Source organism: Chelon labrosus, assembly GCF_963514085.1.
Source record: "Chelon labrosus genome assembly, chromosome: 9".
Taxonomy (NCBI): domain Eukaryota; kingdom Metazoa; phylum Chordata; class Actinopteri; order Mugiliformes; family Mugilidae; genus Chelon; species Chelon labrosus.
In genome coordinates, this window is record NC_140359.1 from 1,306,591 (window position 1) to 1,320,107 (window position 13,517).

The 13,517-nt window shown below is 39.8% G+C and overlaps 1 protein-coding gene across 1 annotated transcript; it reads left to right on the top strand.

The window, feature by feature from the left end:
* Positions 1–1,805: 1,805 nt before the first annotated feature.
* LOC311493501 (endoplasmic reticulum aminopeptidase 1-like) lies at positions 1,806–13,196 on the top strand. The gene is made up of 19 exons (XM_084552193.1): positions 1,806–2,115; positions 2,358–2,878; positions 3,608–3,746; positions 3,954–4,088; positions 4,243–4,363; positions 5,149–5,303; positions 5,468–5,581; positions 5,904–6,035; positions 6,241–6,372; positions 6,601–6,684; positions 6,880–7,037; positions 7,226–7,305; positions 7,442–7,625; positions 7,804–7,960; positions 9,054–9,238; positions 9,332–9,493; positions 9,598–9,738; positions 11,418–11,499; positions 11,774–13,196. The coding sequence occupies exons 2-19, from the start codon at positions 2,388–2,390 to the stop codon at positions 11,942–11,944; spliced, it is 2,823 nt and encodes a 940-aa protein (XP_084408319.1). The 5' UTR covers positions 1,806–2,115; positions 2,358–2,387; the 3' UTR covers positions 11,945–13,196.
* Positions 13,197–13,517: the final 321 nt, after the last annotated feature.

Below are 13,517 nucleotides of genomic sequence, written 5' to 3' on the forward strand. Positions count from 1 at the left end.
TTCTGAGGGTGTCCTGTGGTGTCTGGCAACAGAAGGCCTTTGGGTCCTATGGGTTGAGGGGAGGGGCCTCTGTAGGTCATTGACACTTGATCAGTTTGGGATCTAGGGAATTTGGAGGCCAAGCCAACACCTTGTGCTGTTCTTCATGTTTTTGAGTTGTTCCTAAACTGTAATTGTGTGTGTGCCTGCTGCCATCAAGGAGTATCATTGTTATGGATTTGTAAAAATAATGAATCTGTTGACATAAATCCCTTGTCTAGTAAGTATTACTCAGTTAGACAACAGTCCAGTTACAGAAAACAAATTTTGCTATGTTAACTAGCAACAGGAAAACTACAGTTTTGTTTCATTTGAGGTATCACTATCACTGTAAAACACTGTTATATTTCATCTCACTAACTAAAATTTACTGTGACATCCTGCATTTGAGTATAACTGGATTATACTGTTGATATTTCAATGTGAATTAACATATGGCTGAACCAACACAGGATCTTCTTGGTCTGAAGTATACTGCTTCTAGTTTTCTCTGACAGTGTATAGCAGAGTATCAGATGGACTCAATGAAATGAGCAACTCATGGTGACTGATTGCTTCTCTGATAAATGTATAGATACTACTATTGCTGTAAATCAATCAGGGCAAAACATGACTTAGTTAATCTCTAAATCTCGTGTTTTATTTGAACGCTATGCATTTGTGTTAAACCCATACCTGCTAATTACCTTGAGATGTCGTAACCACTTGCGCTCTCATTCCACAACATTCAACAACCTTTCTGCTCACCTACTGTAAACTTTTTGGCTTTTTAGGGTCAGGGAAGGACAGGCAGACCATGTACTCCATGTGCTCGTCTCCAGGTGTGGTGGCCATATGGGGAAATTTTGCCATCTCCCTGTGGAAGAAGATGAGCACAAGTAAAAAATACAAAACGCCTATGATGAATTTAAAGAAAATACTTTTTTCACACATGTATGTAATAATGAACAATGTTTCCCACTGGATCTCATTAGAGCTCTTTATTAGCTTTAAATTTGTTTGGACTGACATGCTTTTTAATTTCATGTTCTCTTTCCTGATCTCTTATTCGTGTATTTTGTAACATTCATAATAAATAAGGGAATAAAAAACCATAAGAGACCAACAGCATTCTAAATTCGATACCATAAGGACCAATACCTACAGTCAGTATGGCAGTGCTGCACAAAATCTCCAACAACTCCTATTTTATCATTCTGCTCTCTGAGATGAGCTAAAGTTCACCTCCTATTTGCAGATGAACCCTGTGTCAGACAGTAAGATTTTCTTCTTTTCTTCTTTTATTAGGAAATGAAATGTTACTGCCCTTTAATCTAAAGTGAAAAAGCAGAGCTAGTAACATTTTGTTGATACGGTTGCCTGTCTAAAATAAGACTTATCTGTATTTATACATTCACTGTAAATCCATTCAAAGCCTGTTTTTTCTTTTTAAAATGAGTGATGATAGGTAGAATTGGAATTCTCAGATTATCTACTTTGTGCCTCCAATACAAGTCTCATGAGTGAATCAGAAACAGTGAAACTTTATTTGAAAATACATAATTCACTGATTCAGTTCGTCTAAATTGCATTAATTTTATGTAGTATAAAAACGGTGGGATACTCAAATAGGAGCAAATACAGATGAATATTTTCCATGTTTTGTTGAAACGTTATAATCAAAGCAATGGCGCCCTCTCGTGGTAAATATATGTCACTGCAGGCCGTAACACGGAACTTCCTGTTTGCTTCCTTTGGTTTCCTGCTTAAATTCACGATCGGTGTTGCCTTGGTATATTTTTTATAACCGTGATGGAGGGATGAATTAATGTCACTTAGTAAAATCTCGCTTTTCGTGAACTCTTAATTTGTTAAAATCTATGACAAATATCTTCAAAAGTCTCAACGCTCCTGGGATACTTATGAGCTGCAGACATGAAAAGACGCCCAGAAAACAGGCATGTTATCGGGATTCACAGTCCCTGACATCAGACCCATTGTACGTTACTCTAGTTTCTCCCAGCATGCAACTCTTTCAGTAGTTTCACTTTCACCCTTAAATCATTTGTGCTGCCACTGCGTGCAGAAGAATACACGGTAATTGTGAACTTTTTGATATTACACACATTTGGCTAATAACCGTGTAAGATAATAGATTATGTAATGATGAACAACAGACCGGCTGTTAACCATAAATGAACGGATATGTGTCAAATCGAAAGTGTTGCACTTCCAACTGTCATGTCTTACTGAGTGCTTTTGTAGTTTGATGAACGCATCTGCCATCAATGAGTTGTAAGTATTAAATAAAATCGTTAATGTTGTTATTTGTGTTTCAGGTGAGAGGATCTTCTGCTTCCATTGTCACCATGTTAGTGGCTTCTCTCCTGCTGGTGCTCCACCTTCTCTATCCTCCTTCATTCGGAGCGCAGTTGCCAAATCAAGGCCAATCCAGAGACCTCCCCATAGCCACAAACGGCCAGCTGTTCCCCTGGGACCGCATGAGACTCCCAAAAACCGTCAGCCCCATCCACTACAGCCTGAACATCCACCCCAACCTTACCACCCTCGACTTCACCGGCGTTGTTCGTATTGAGCTAGATGTGCAGGAGGACACCAGCACCGTCATTCTCCATGCCAAGCAAATGCAGGTATCCAGTGCTGTACTCCTGGCACCCGACGGCGTGAAGCCCCTTCAGGTGTTAGAGTACCCCCGTTTCCATCAGCTTGCCCTCGTGTCAGACTCAGTGCTGACCAAGGGTAGAAAGTATGAGGTTCAGTTGGAGTTTGCTGCCAACTTGTCTGACAGCTTCCACGGTTTCTACAAGAGCAGCTACCGCACCAGCAGCGGGGATGTCCGGTAAGACCATTAAACATATTTATGCTATATATAAAGGTGCTTGTTGGCTCTCTGAATTCATTTAGAGACATTTGATTAAATGCACTAAATCAAGACCCTCACTATAAAAATTCATGGTCTTTCTTGGCTGCATTTCATTTGACGTTACAGGATCCAGCTGAAGTGCTGGAGACAATAAGTTCTTTTAGTGTTTGGAAAAAAACTGAAAAAACATATAATAATAATAATAAATAAATAAGAGACAGAAAATACAACTCAAGACCATAAAAAGAAACGTATTCCTTCTTTGAGGAGGAAAAGGTAAAATCCTCAGAATATGAAATGGATTCTTAATTTAGAATTAGCAGTATTATCATTTGTCTGTCCAAAAAAAAAAATAAAAATGAAAGAAGAACAAGAAGACATTTTGTCATTTATCCAAGTAGCTTCTTCAGTTCTAACAGACTGTGGGGAGCTGGGGTTTCAATAGGAACATGTGTGGGTGTTGACCATCAGAAACTCGTGGCTCATGTTTGTTAATGACCAGATGCTTACGTATAGTTGGAGGATACGGTTTGATTGATTGTTTTCTTCCCCACTAATGTCCCAACTACAAGTACCTTTCTGGTTGTTAACAAATGCTAAGTTTCTAGAAAGTAGAACAAATTCAACAACAATCAGTTGATGCTGAAAAATTCCACCTGTAACAGCTTTAATTCACTTTCCTGTTATCCCCTCCTGCATACTCAGGGTCATGGCATCCACACAATTTGAGGCAACCTTTGCTCGTGGAGCCTTCCCCTGCTTTGATGAGCCCGCCTTCAAAGCCAACTTCACCATAAGCATCATACGAGAGCCACGTCACATATCCATATCCAACATGCCCAAGGTACGCGCAAATACAGCAGTGCCAATTTACTTTAAACTAAAAAAAAGTCAATATTAGAAAGAAGGATGGGCTGCCCTCATATTGGTTATCAGAAATTGATGAATATTCTGTAATACTTAAGCCAGATAATAATTTTCTTTCACCACACGCTCTCTCCATTTCCTTTCTTTTCTTCATTTCTACCACTGCATCACCTGCATCTCTCAGATCAAAACAGTCGAACTGCCAGGAGGTTTGCTCGAGGATTACTTTGACACCACTGTTAAAATGAGCACTTACCTGGTGGCCTACATTGTTTCTGACTTCTCGTCTGTGAGCAAGACCACCCTGCACGGTGTCAAGGTGAGAGGCGCATCAGATGCTGGCAGTATTATCAGAAACACTTGTAAAATCTTCTATATGTACAGAATACATTTAGAATACAAGTTTTGAATTAAGATCTGTTTGTTAATGAATACAACTTTTCATTATTGTCCTTTACTGTGATTCCCATCAGATTTCAGTCTATGCTGTCCCTGAGAAGATCGACCAGGCATCCTTTGCATTGGATGCTGCTGTCAAGCTGTTGGACTTTTACGATGACTACTTTGATATTCCTTACCCGCTTCCCAAACAAGGTCTATGGAAATACAATACCTGTTCTTACCAATATTTTAAGTGCTTTATGCTGGGGCAACAGAAATAGCAGTACCTACAGTTTAGATTCCCAAAGATGATGTTTCTGATGTAGTTTGTAGTTTTTTTGTATATACAGTATATTTACTGTACTCAGAAAGGACTCAGTAAATGCTTCAGGGTAGAATTGGTTTAAGAAAGCAACAATCTACCTCTGTCAGTCATGGACAACACTGAAGTGTTTACGCAGATGTTAAATAAAATTATCTGATAAGATAGATGTGTTCATATATGGCCCAAAGCATTAATCAGAATAGAACTTTTTTGACATGGCCAGTTTGTTGTGTTATATAAGGAGAAGATTTTTATTTATTTATTTTAACATTTTTTTTTTTTTTACTCCACTGACAACATTAAATTCATTGAATAGAGGAAGATGAGCAAGTCAGAGCAACATTTTCTATGGAGCTGCCAACATTGATTCCAGCTTCATTCATCTTTGTTCAGGCCAAACTGTTCTGATTGAGGTGTCTACACGAGGCAGACTGTTACTCTGATTATTACTGCAATATCAGTGTCCATGCAAGTGAAATATTTGTCACAGGTCTATCTGTTTGTAATCTCATGTGGACAATTGGATGATTTGCATGTTGAAGGTGTGTCCATTGTACAGACATTCAGAATTAGAGTGTAACTTCAGAGATGAACTGAAGAGACAGCTAATAACACCAGAAGGTGACATGAATGTACCATATTTAATTTTTGTCCTTGATGTGGCCTGTTGCAGATCTGGCTGCTATCCCTGACTTCCAGTCCGGTGCAATGGAGAACTGGGGGCTGACCACCTACAGAGAGACTGGCCTCCTCTTTGACCCTGAAAGGTCCTCTGCTTCTGACAAACTGGGCATTACCAAGGTCATCGCCCACGAGCTTGCACACCAGGTAGCTGTCCTGTGTCTGTTGGCATAAAAATACCAAATTGGTGTCACAGTTAGTAAGGCTTTATGCTCAACATCAACATGACTGATCAGACCTTACAGCAGTTTGACAGGACAGATGCATTTTTGTGCTCAATACTGTTCTGACATGTTTTCCTGCCTGTCCAGTGGTTTGGGAACCTGGTGACGATGGAGTGGTGGAATGACTTGTGGCTCAATGAGGGTTTTGCCAAATTCATGGAATTTATTTCCCTCGACATCACCTATCCAGAACTGCAAGTGGTGAGAGTGAAGCATGGAAATCTTATGTTAGATGGTTTAAACGTGTGATTAAAGCATACAACTTAAATTATAATAAATGATTTACTGTTGCAGGAAGACTATATGTTTTACACAGCATTATATATTTATACTATTATATAACTTAAATATATTTCATAACTGTTTCTATGTAATGATGCTACTGGACCAAATTTCCTCACAGGATAAATAAAATATTTATCTGTCTATCTGTATATTGATTTTACATTCTAGTTCTTTACACTAGCTTAATAACTTATTATTCCGTTAGAGAAGAATACATTGCATCCTTTCTTTGTCCCAGGATGACTTCTTCTTAGGAAAATGTTTTGAGGCCATGGAAGTGGACTCCCTCAGCTCCTCCCACCCAGTCTCTACGCCTGTGGAAAACCCCACACAGATCCAGGAGATGTTTGACGATGTGTCATATGACAAGGTTAGTCTCATTCTGCCATACAAATCAACTGTTTGATGCTGATGCACTTAATATAGAACACTGAAACTGTTCAGACATTTATCTGGACATAATTTACATAATCATCATGAATTGCATGAAAGGGTCGTACCCAGAGCTTAACCCACAATGTAACAAACCATTAATATAATTGTTGTTAATTTTCAGCATGTCTGTATTTTTTTAGGGAGCATGTATTCTGAACATGCTGCGGGACTTCCTCTCTCCTGAGGCCTTTGAGATTGGCATCATCCGATACCTCAAGCGCTACAGCTACCAAAACACTGTGAACAGCCACCTATGGGAGAGTCTGACTAATGTGAGTGGTGTGTGTTTGTGTGTACGCCATGTTTGATATGATGAACATCTGGACAGACTGCCCAGGTTTCAGAATATGCTGATGCCAGCTCTTGGGTTATCATTTAAACTCATCTTGATGTAAGGCCTGGTGTGTTAAAGAATGCACATTGAACGTGTCTGCAAGCATCAGTTTTGTGTTTGTTTGTTTTTTTGCTGCTCTGTTAAATTCTGTGCCTCTCACCCTCAGATCTGCAGCTCAGATAATCTGGACCAAGGCCAAATGAAACATAAAGCATTCTGCTCCAAACGCAAACTTCAGTCTGGAGCCTCTGTACGTATTTTCTTTTGCTTTGTAGTAACCAGATTCATCAAAGAAATCTGACACAGTCACAGTCTGCCTTAAACTTAGCAAGAAGGATTAAGAGTGAAATATTTTGAGTCTGTATGTATTTCTCATGAGTTATTGTTCATGATGTTAGTACATTTGTTGTGTATCTTAATATGTGATGTGTGCGTGCTTACACAGAAGTGGTACTCTGGCGATGAGCTGGATGTCAAGGCCATCATGGACACCTGGACTTTGCAGGAGGGCTTCCCTCTGGTCACTGTGGAAGTCAGAGGTCGGGAGGTCAGGCTCAGTCAGGAGCGTTACCTGAAGACTGATGACCACTCCCTTACTGAAGGGTAAACTGTCAAACTGAGATCATCATGGCACCCAACATGGGTGTAAACTAGTAGTTACTGCAGAGGACTCCATACATTTGAAGTATATTTTAAAACCAGCAGCTTATTTATGGAAATCTGTCGGTTAATTGCCAGATCATTTTGTTTGTTGCAGCGTCTGACTTCAATACTTTTTTCCATGTTGCTAGATTCTTGTGGCAGATCCCGCTGACGTACATGACCAGCGCCTCCAGCACCATTCAACGCTTCCTACTGAAGACAAAGACAGGTAAGTTTTTTTGCTCAGTGAGTTGAGTCTGGTTTATAGACTCATTTGCCAGTTCATTCATTCATCCATCATCACATAAAGCAAACATTTTTATGTCCATGAATACACTTCAAATGTGGCTCTTCTTTCCATTTAGATGTCCTGTACCTACCCGAGGAGGTGGACTGGGTGAAGTTTAACGTGGACATGAGTGGCTACTACATGGTTCATTATGCAGGCGAGGGCTGGAACTCAATTATCAGATTGCTACAACACAACCACACAGCCCTCTCAGGCAACGATCGGGCCAGCCTCATCCATAATGTCTTCCAGCTGGTCAGGTCTGTTTAAAGATGGAATTTATCCATACATTTATCCTGCATCACACAATATCTCGTATCAGTAAAGCATTCTGATTGGCTAAGGTACATTTTAATCTTGCTCACAAGTTCCATATAGAATACTTACCTAAATACCAACTTTGTGGGAATCGTTTCTTTTTTTTTTTGCATATTGCAGTATAGGGAAGGTGAGGCTGGACACCGCTCTGGAGCTGTCACTTTACCTGTCCAAAGAGACTGAGGTCATGGCTGTGACCCAGGGCTTTGGAGAGCTCGTACCTCTTTACAAACTGATGGAGAAAAGAGATATGACTGTGCTGGAGAACCAGATGAAGGTCAGTGAAGGTCATGGCACACGAGAAAAAAGACAATAAAAGACAATATGTTGCGTTGATAAAATGCCGTCTTATATACCAGTTCATCTTAAAGTTGAACTGGCTTGAACTGTTAATGGAGGACAAATGCAAAATGCCAGTTAAAATGTCCACATGGAGCAATGGAATTAAGGAATTGAGCTCTTTTCTGCAATTCAAATAAATATAGTTACGGTAAAAACTGGAGATGAATGTTTGTTTTACATTTTAAATGTATGTGTCTATGTGTTTTTGGCATCCATGTTTATCAGTGTTGTCTTCTTCCCTTGCATTGGTGGCGCATTGCTGCTTTTGGCAGTATAGCACTGTCTGTTGATCAGTGGAATAGAGTAAAATTAGTGGCAGAATTGTGTGTCCCTGTACGATGTTTTATAGATTTTAAAGACACTTTTTAGATTTTAAAGACACTTACTATGCTAGCCGCCGTGGCCTACCGGTTAGCGCTTTGGGCTTGTGACTGGAGGGTTGCCGGTTCGAACCCCTGACCGGTAGAAAGCGGCTGAAGTGCCCTTGAGCAAGGCACCTAACCCCTCACTGCTCCCCGAGTGCCGCTGTAGCATGGCAGCTCACTGCTCCGGGTTAGTGTGTGCTTCACCTCACTGTGTGCTTTGTGTGTTCACTAATTCACGGATGGGATAAATGCAGAGACCAAATTCCTTGTATACACAAGTATACTTGGCCGAGAGACCTTAATCATTTAATCATTTTAATTTAGGGTAGAATTGGTCAGATGTTCACAGCTCACAAAGCATATCTTCAGATTGCTTGTATAACCCACAGTCAAGAAACACAAGTTTATATTAAATACAACATATTCAATTTGAAACGCTAAATGCTATGCTGAAATCATATTACTGATTCATAAATACCATAATTTCTAAATGAATCTCAATCATCAACCTGGTATCCTGACTGTGACATAAAGTGCAAATGCTCGAACTTTCAGTAACATCAATTTGAAGTGATATGAAACTGCAACTAATATAATATAGAGTATGTTCAGTTTATAATCCATGCGACAAAAACTTATACAGTGGCTGCTTGTGTTTGTCAGGGCTATATTGTAGACCTGTTCCAGGGACTGATTGATCGGCAGGAGTGGTCTGACTCTGGTTCGGTGTCTGAGCGAGTGCTGAGGAGTTACCTGCTGCTGTTCGCCTGTGTCAGGAACTATGCTCCCGCTGTGACCAAAGCCACCCAGCTCTTCAAGCAGTGGAAGGACTCAGATGGACACATGAGGTCAGGGGTCATAGTCTTAAAAAGCACCTCAGAGCTCTACGAATAACATTGATGATGAAAAGTTTTCAAATAGTTTTTCTTTTTTGTTTGAAGCCTTCCTGTCGACGTCACAATGGCCGTGTTTGTCATTGGAGCTCGAACACCAGAGGGGTGGGATTTCCTTTTTGAGAAGTACCGCCATTCCCTGCAAATGTCTGTCAAGAGCCGCATGAAGGTTGCCATGGCTGTCAGCCCACTGAAGGACAAGCTCCAGTGGTGTGTAGACTATACGAAACCTAGGTCAAACTGCAAATCCTGGTTAAAGAAAAGGGAATGTAATTTCCTCTGCTGTTCCTCCGTCCCTTTCTTTCTGTCGGCAGGATGATGGAGCAGAGCCTCCACGGTGAGGTGATGAAGACTCAGGACCTCCCAGGCGTGGTGGTCTCAATCAGCAAGAACCCTCACGGCTACAAACTGGCTTGGGATTTCCTCCGAGCCAACTGGAACACCATGATCAAAAAGTCAGTCTGCTCATCTCACATATAGCTTTTTAAACTTTGCAATGCATAAGCATGCAGTGATCAGCCTTATCAGCAAAAAGTCAAACAGACATATATGATCTATTTTGGTTAGGTAGGGGAGAGTCAGATTTTTGCCAATAGACCAAAAATAAATTGAACCACAGAATGGTTTGTAGTTAGTTCTTTACTTGATATCACCACCTCTATCAGAAGACTGATCAGATAGAATTTCAACTGAACAGACACAACAACACCCTATAATGACAATGTGATTTATTTATTTTTTTTGAGATTTTTGCAAATTTATTAAAAATAAAAAACTAAGAAATTACACATGCGACCCAGACCACCTCCAAATGTAGTCAGAGATCAGGGGCCTCATGTGCGAAGACTTGCGTGGATTTCCTTCTAAAACGTGGCGCACGCTCAGATCTAGAAGCATTTTTCCTTTGTACATTCCAATCCAGCGTACCCGACCCCTCCCTGTCCACGCCCCTTTTAAATATGCAATTATATTTAAATTGACCCTGCACCTGAGATTCCCCTCTCTGCACGATCGGAAAATGAAAACATAAGAATGAGTAAGACGGGAAAAAAGAAGAACTTCACAGAAAGCGAATTGGAGACGCTACTCACTGGAGTGGAGATGCGCAAAAATGTCCTCTTTGGCACGCTGTCCTCCACGTGCCACAATGTTGGTTAATTGCATTTGCACATCACACATGATCTGTATATTGATCGAATGAAAATGTTTCCTGTTGACATTTACAAATTCATCATGTGATGGCGCTTTTATAGCAATGTGTTTACAGTCGTAGCTCCGATTACATTCAGAAAACCAGCTCTCACTGCAAATTGCTCTTTAATGTTGACCTGTCCAGATGCATTGTATGGGAATCTGATATACCTGACTGACATGAGGATAACTCCATCCCATACGGCTTGCATGGCTCTGCTCAGGGTGGACCGGCACAGTCATGATCGGTCGGACTAATAGTTTTCACATTTATGACAGTTTCCCAGCATCACCTCTAAGTGTCGCCAAAGGACTCAGTATCTGTAGAAGCCAGCGTACGCCAGCCATGGCGTTGGCGTAGGCATGTACAAGTTCCTGGACATTTCACTCGTGATGCATCTGAACTTTTCCGTGAGCGAGTACGTACGGAACGTTTTTGTACACACGCAACCTTCGTCCATGAGGCCCCAGGTCTTTAAAATGCGATCTCCATGCGACCTGGGGGTGTTCACGTCTTGATCTGATCAACCAGATCAGATCTTAATGCAAGATCTGAACAGGCCGTATGAGACAGTATTTTAGTCTAGCTTCATTTAAACCACCAGTCACTTTGTCCCAGGTTAGTTTGGTAGATCCAGCTGATTTAGGTTACAATTCTTCTTCTACTTTGAAATAACTAGATTTACCTCTGGTTATCTTTGTTCTTACTCTCACTCCTCTCTATGTTGTCCTTCATGCTGCATTTGTTAATTGAGTTTTTCCTAAAAACAAGAAACTACATTTCTTTATTTTTGCAGACTGATATTTTACCAGGTGGCCAAGTTAAAGTGACTAAAATAAATTTAGACATTACAGACACAATGTCGTCATTCCCTTTCTAAACTGTGCAAGTTTGTTATTGTGAACTTAAAAAATTGTGTCTGTGTTTGCTTCAATGCCACAGGTTTGACCTTGGCTCCAACACCATATCACACATGGTGACTGGGGTGACCAACCAGTACTCTACCAGGGAGATGCTGGATGAGGTAAGTGTGTCCACGTGGGCTTCTATTACATTCATTAGTACAGTGAGTCTAGTAAGTTTGTCGCTGGCATTTACAATAACCAAGCAGTAGGATTTAGATTCATATTTAAATCACAAAACATAAAAATAAAATATTTGATATTTTTTGATCTTTAGTTGCAGATTATTTTTTATTATCATGTCTTGCTGTTGTAGCTTGTGGTTCTACTATGAAGCTTTTTGAGACTGTCAAACAAATGCGAGGATTTAAGTTTCCCTCCTCTGAATATTCTCAGGTACGAAGGTTCTTCGGCTCCCTGACAGAGGAGACAGGCTCAGAGATGAGGTGCATCCAGCAGACCTATGAGACCATTGAAGAGAACATTCGCTGGATGGACACAAATGTCCCTCTGCTGCAGGCTTGGCTGGACAAACGCATCCACCCAGTGCCTCATGAGGATTTATAACTCCTGTGGAAACAAAATATCAGCTGTGAATGGTTATGTCATTACAGACAGAAACAGAATGACTAACAAATGAAATGACTAGATATGGTGAAGATGAAACATGTGCTGCAACCCCACTTTAAGATCAATAATTAAATTAATAATTATTAATAATTAATAATTAACATAAACTGGAAAGTAGATTTTAGAATAAAAAAATTACACGTGTCACGATAGTAGTAGATAGAAAAGATAGTGGTTCAACTATCCCCAATACTGACTGACCATGACCACTCTAAACTAAAAGCCTAAAAAATGTGTGGGCAAATAAGTGCTTTTCTTGATGATAGACAGTAAATAAGATGATAAGTAAGTAAATGTCCTTGTTGTGTTAAAAAACAAAGAGCTCCTCCTAAAGTACCTCCATTTGTGAGAGGCTTGAGGACATAGCAAGACATGTATCCAAACAAAAAGAAAAAAAAGACTTTGAGGAACTCAGTGAAAGCAAAGCAGTAAATGCTGTGTCTGAATTTTTCTCCTCCTTCTTCCTCCTCCTCACAAGTTGTATTTGTGGGTGTGTGCCTTGGTACCTGTGTGTGTTTTGGAAATTAAGTGGGTGTGTGTTTTTATAGGTGTGTCTATTGAAGTGTCAAGTCTATTTTTTGATGTAAATTTAGATTAATATTGTATTATTGCTGCAGAAAGCAACAGCAAAGACATTGTGCTGCTTTACAAACAAATGCACTGAACACTGGAACCTTTAATATATGTATATATACATATATATATACTGTATATGCAGAAAGAAAATGATAAACAGATTAGCTCTCAGGAAAAAAACAGAAAATGTGTTAAAATATAAACTACAGTGACTACACCTGAATAAATTCTGAAACCTCTGCAAAAGAGGAAGGACTGATATATATTTTTTTTTTTACAAAGGTCAGGGGTTGTTGAACCAAAATTGCCACAAGTTTAAAGTTCATAACAACACTGCTGGATCACCATATCGGCTTTTGTTTTCGTTTGTTTCCAGTTATGAGAATATCAATATAAACCATGTTTACTACTGCAATCTACTAGGCAAAAAGTAAACATCCCTATAAACTGTTCCAAAAGATTTAGTTCATCCAACTCAGTGTATGTCTCGTGTATTGTTTTTCTGCAGTTAATAATAATTCTGTTCAACTGAAACTGAATGAAATGTTGGAACAATAAAGTTAATTTGACCTGATATTTATTTGTAATTGTATTCTGTTACCGTTCATCATCTGATAAAGCTTGCATGTTCACTCACAGACAGTTATATGGACGTAACCTTTGTATCTTTTTCCTCCTCTTTTTCCTCCTCATAAAACCAAACGTGAGCAGGTGACCAAACTACTTGGGTTGTGTTTGTCTTGAAAGGAAATTATTTATCAAGAATAGCAGTTCTGTGGTGGTGGATTTCCAGTAAAGGATTTGTGAAAAACTGACATTTCATAGTGATGTCATCCTTGACTTGGGTTTGAGCTCTACTAATCTTTGTTAGACACTGACATTTAGTTACGTGTAAAGACACCTTGACCAACACGTCTTTTGCAAGTCCTCTAAC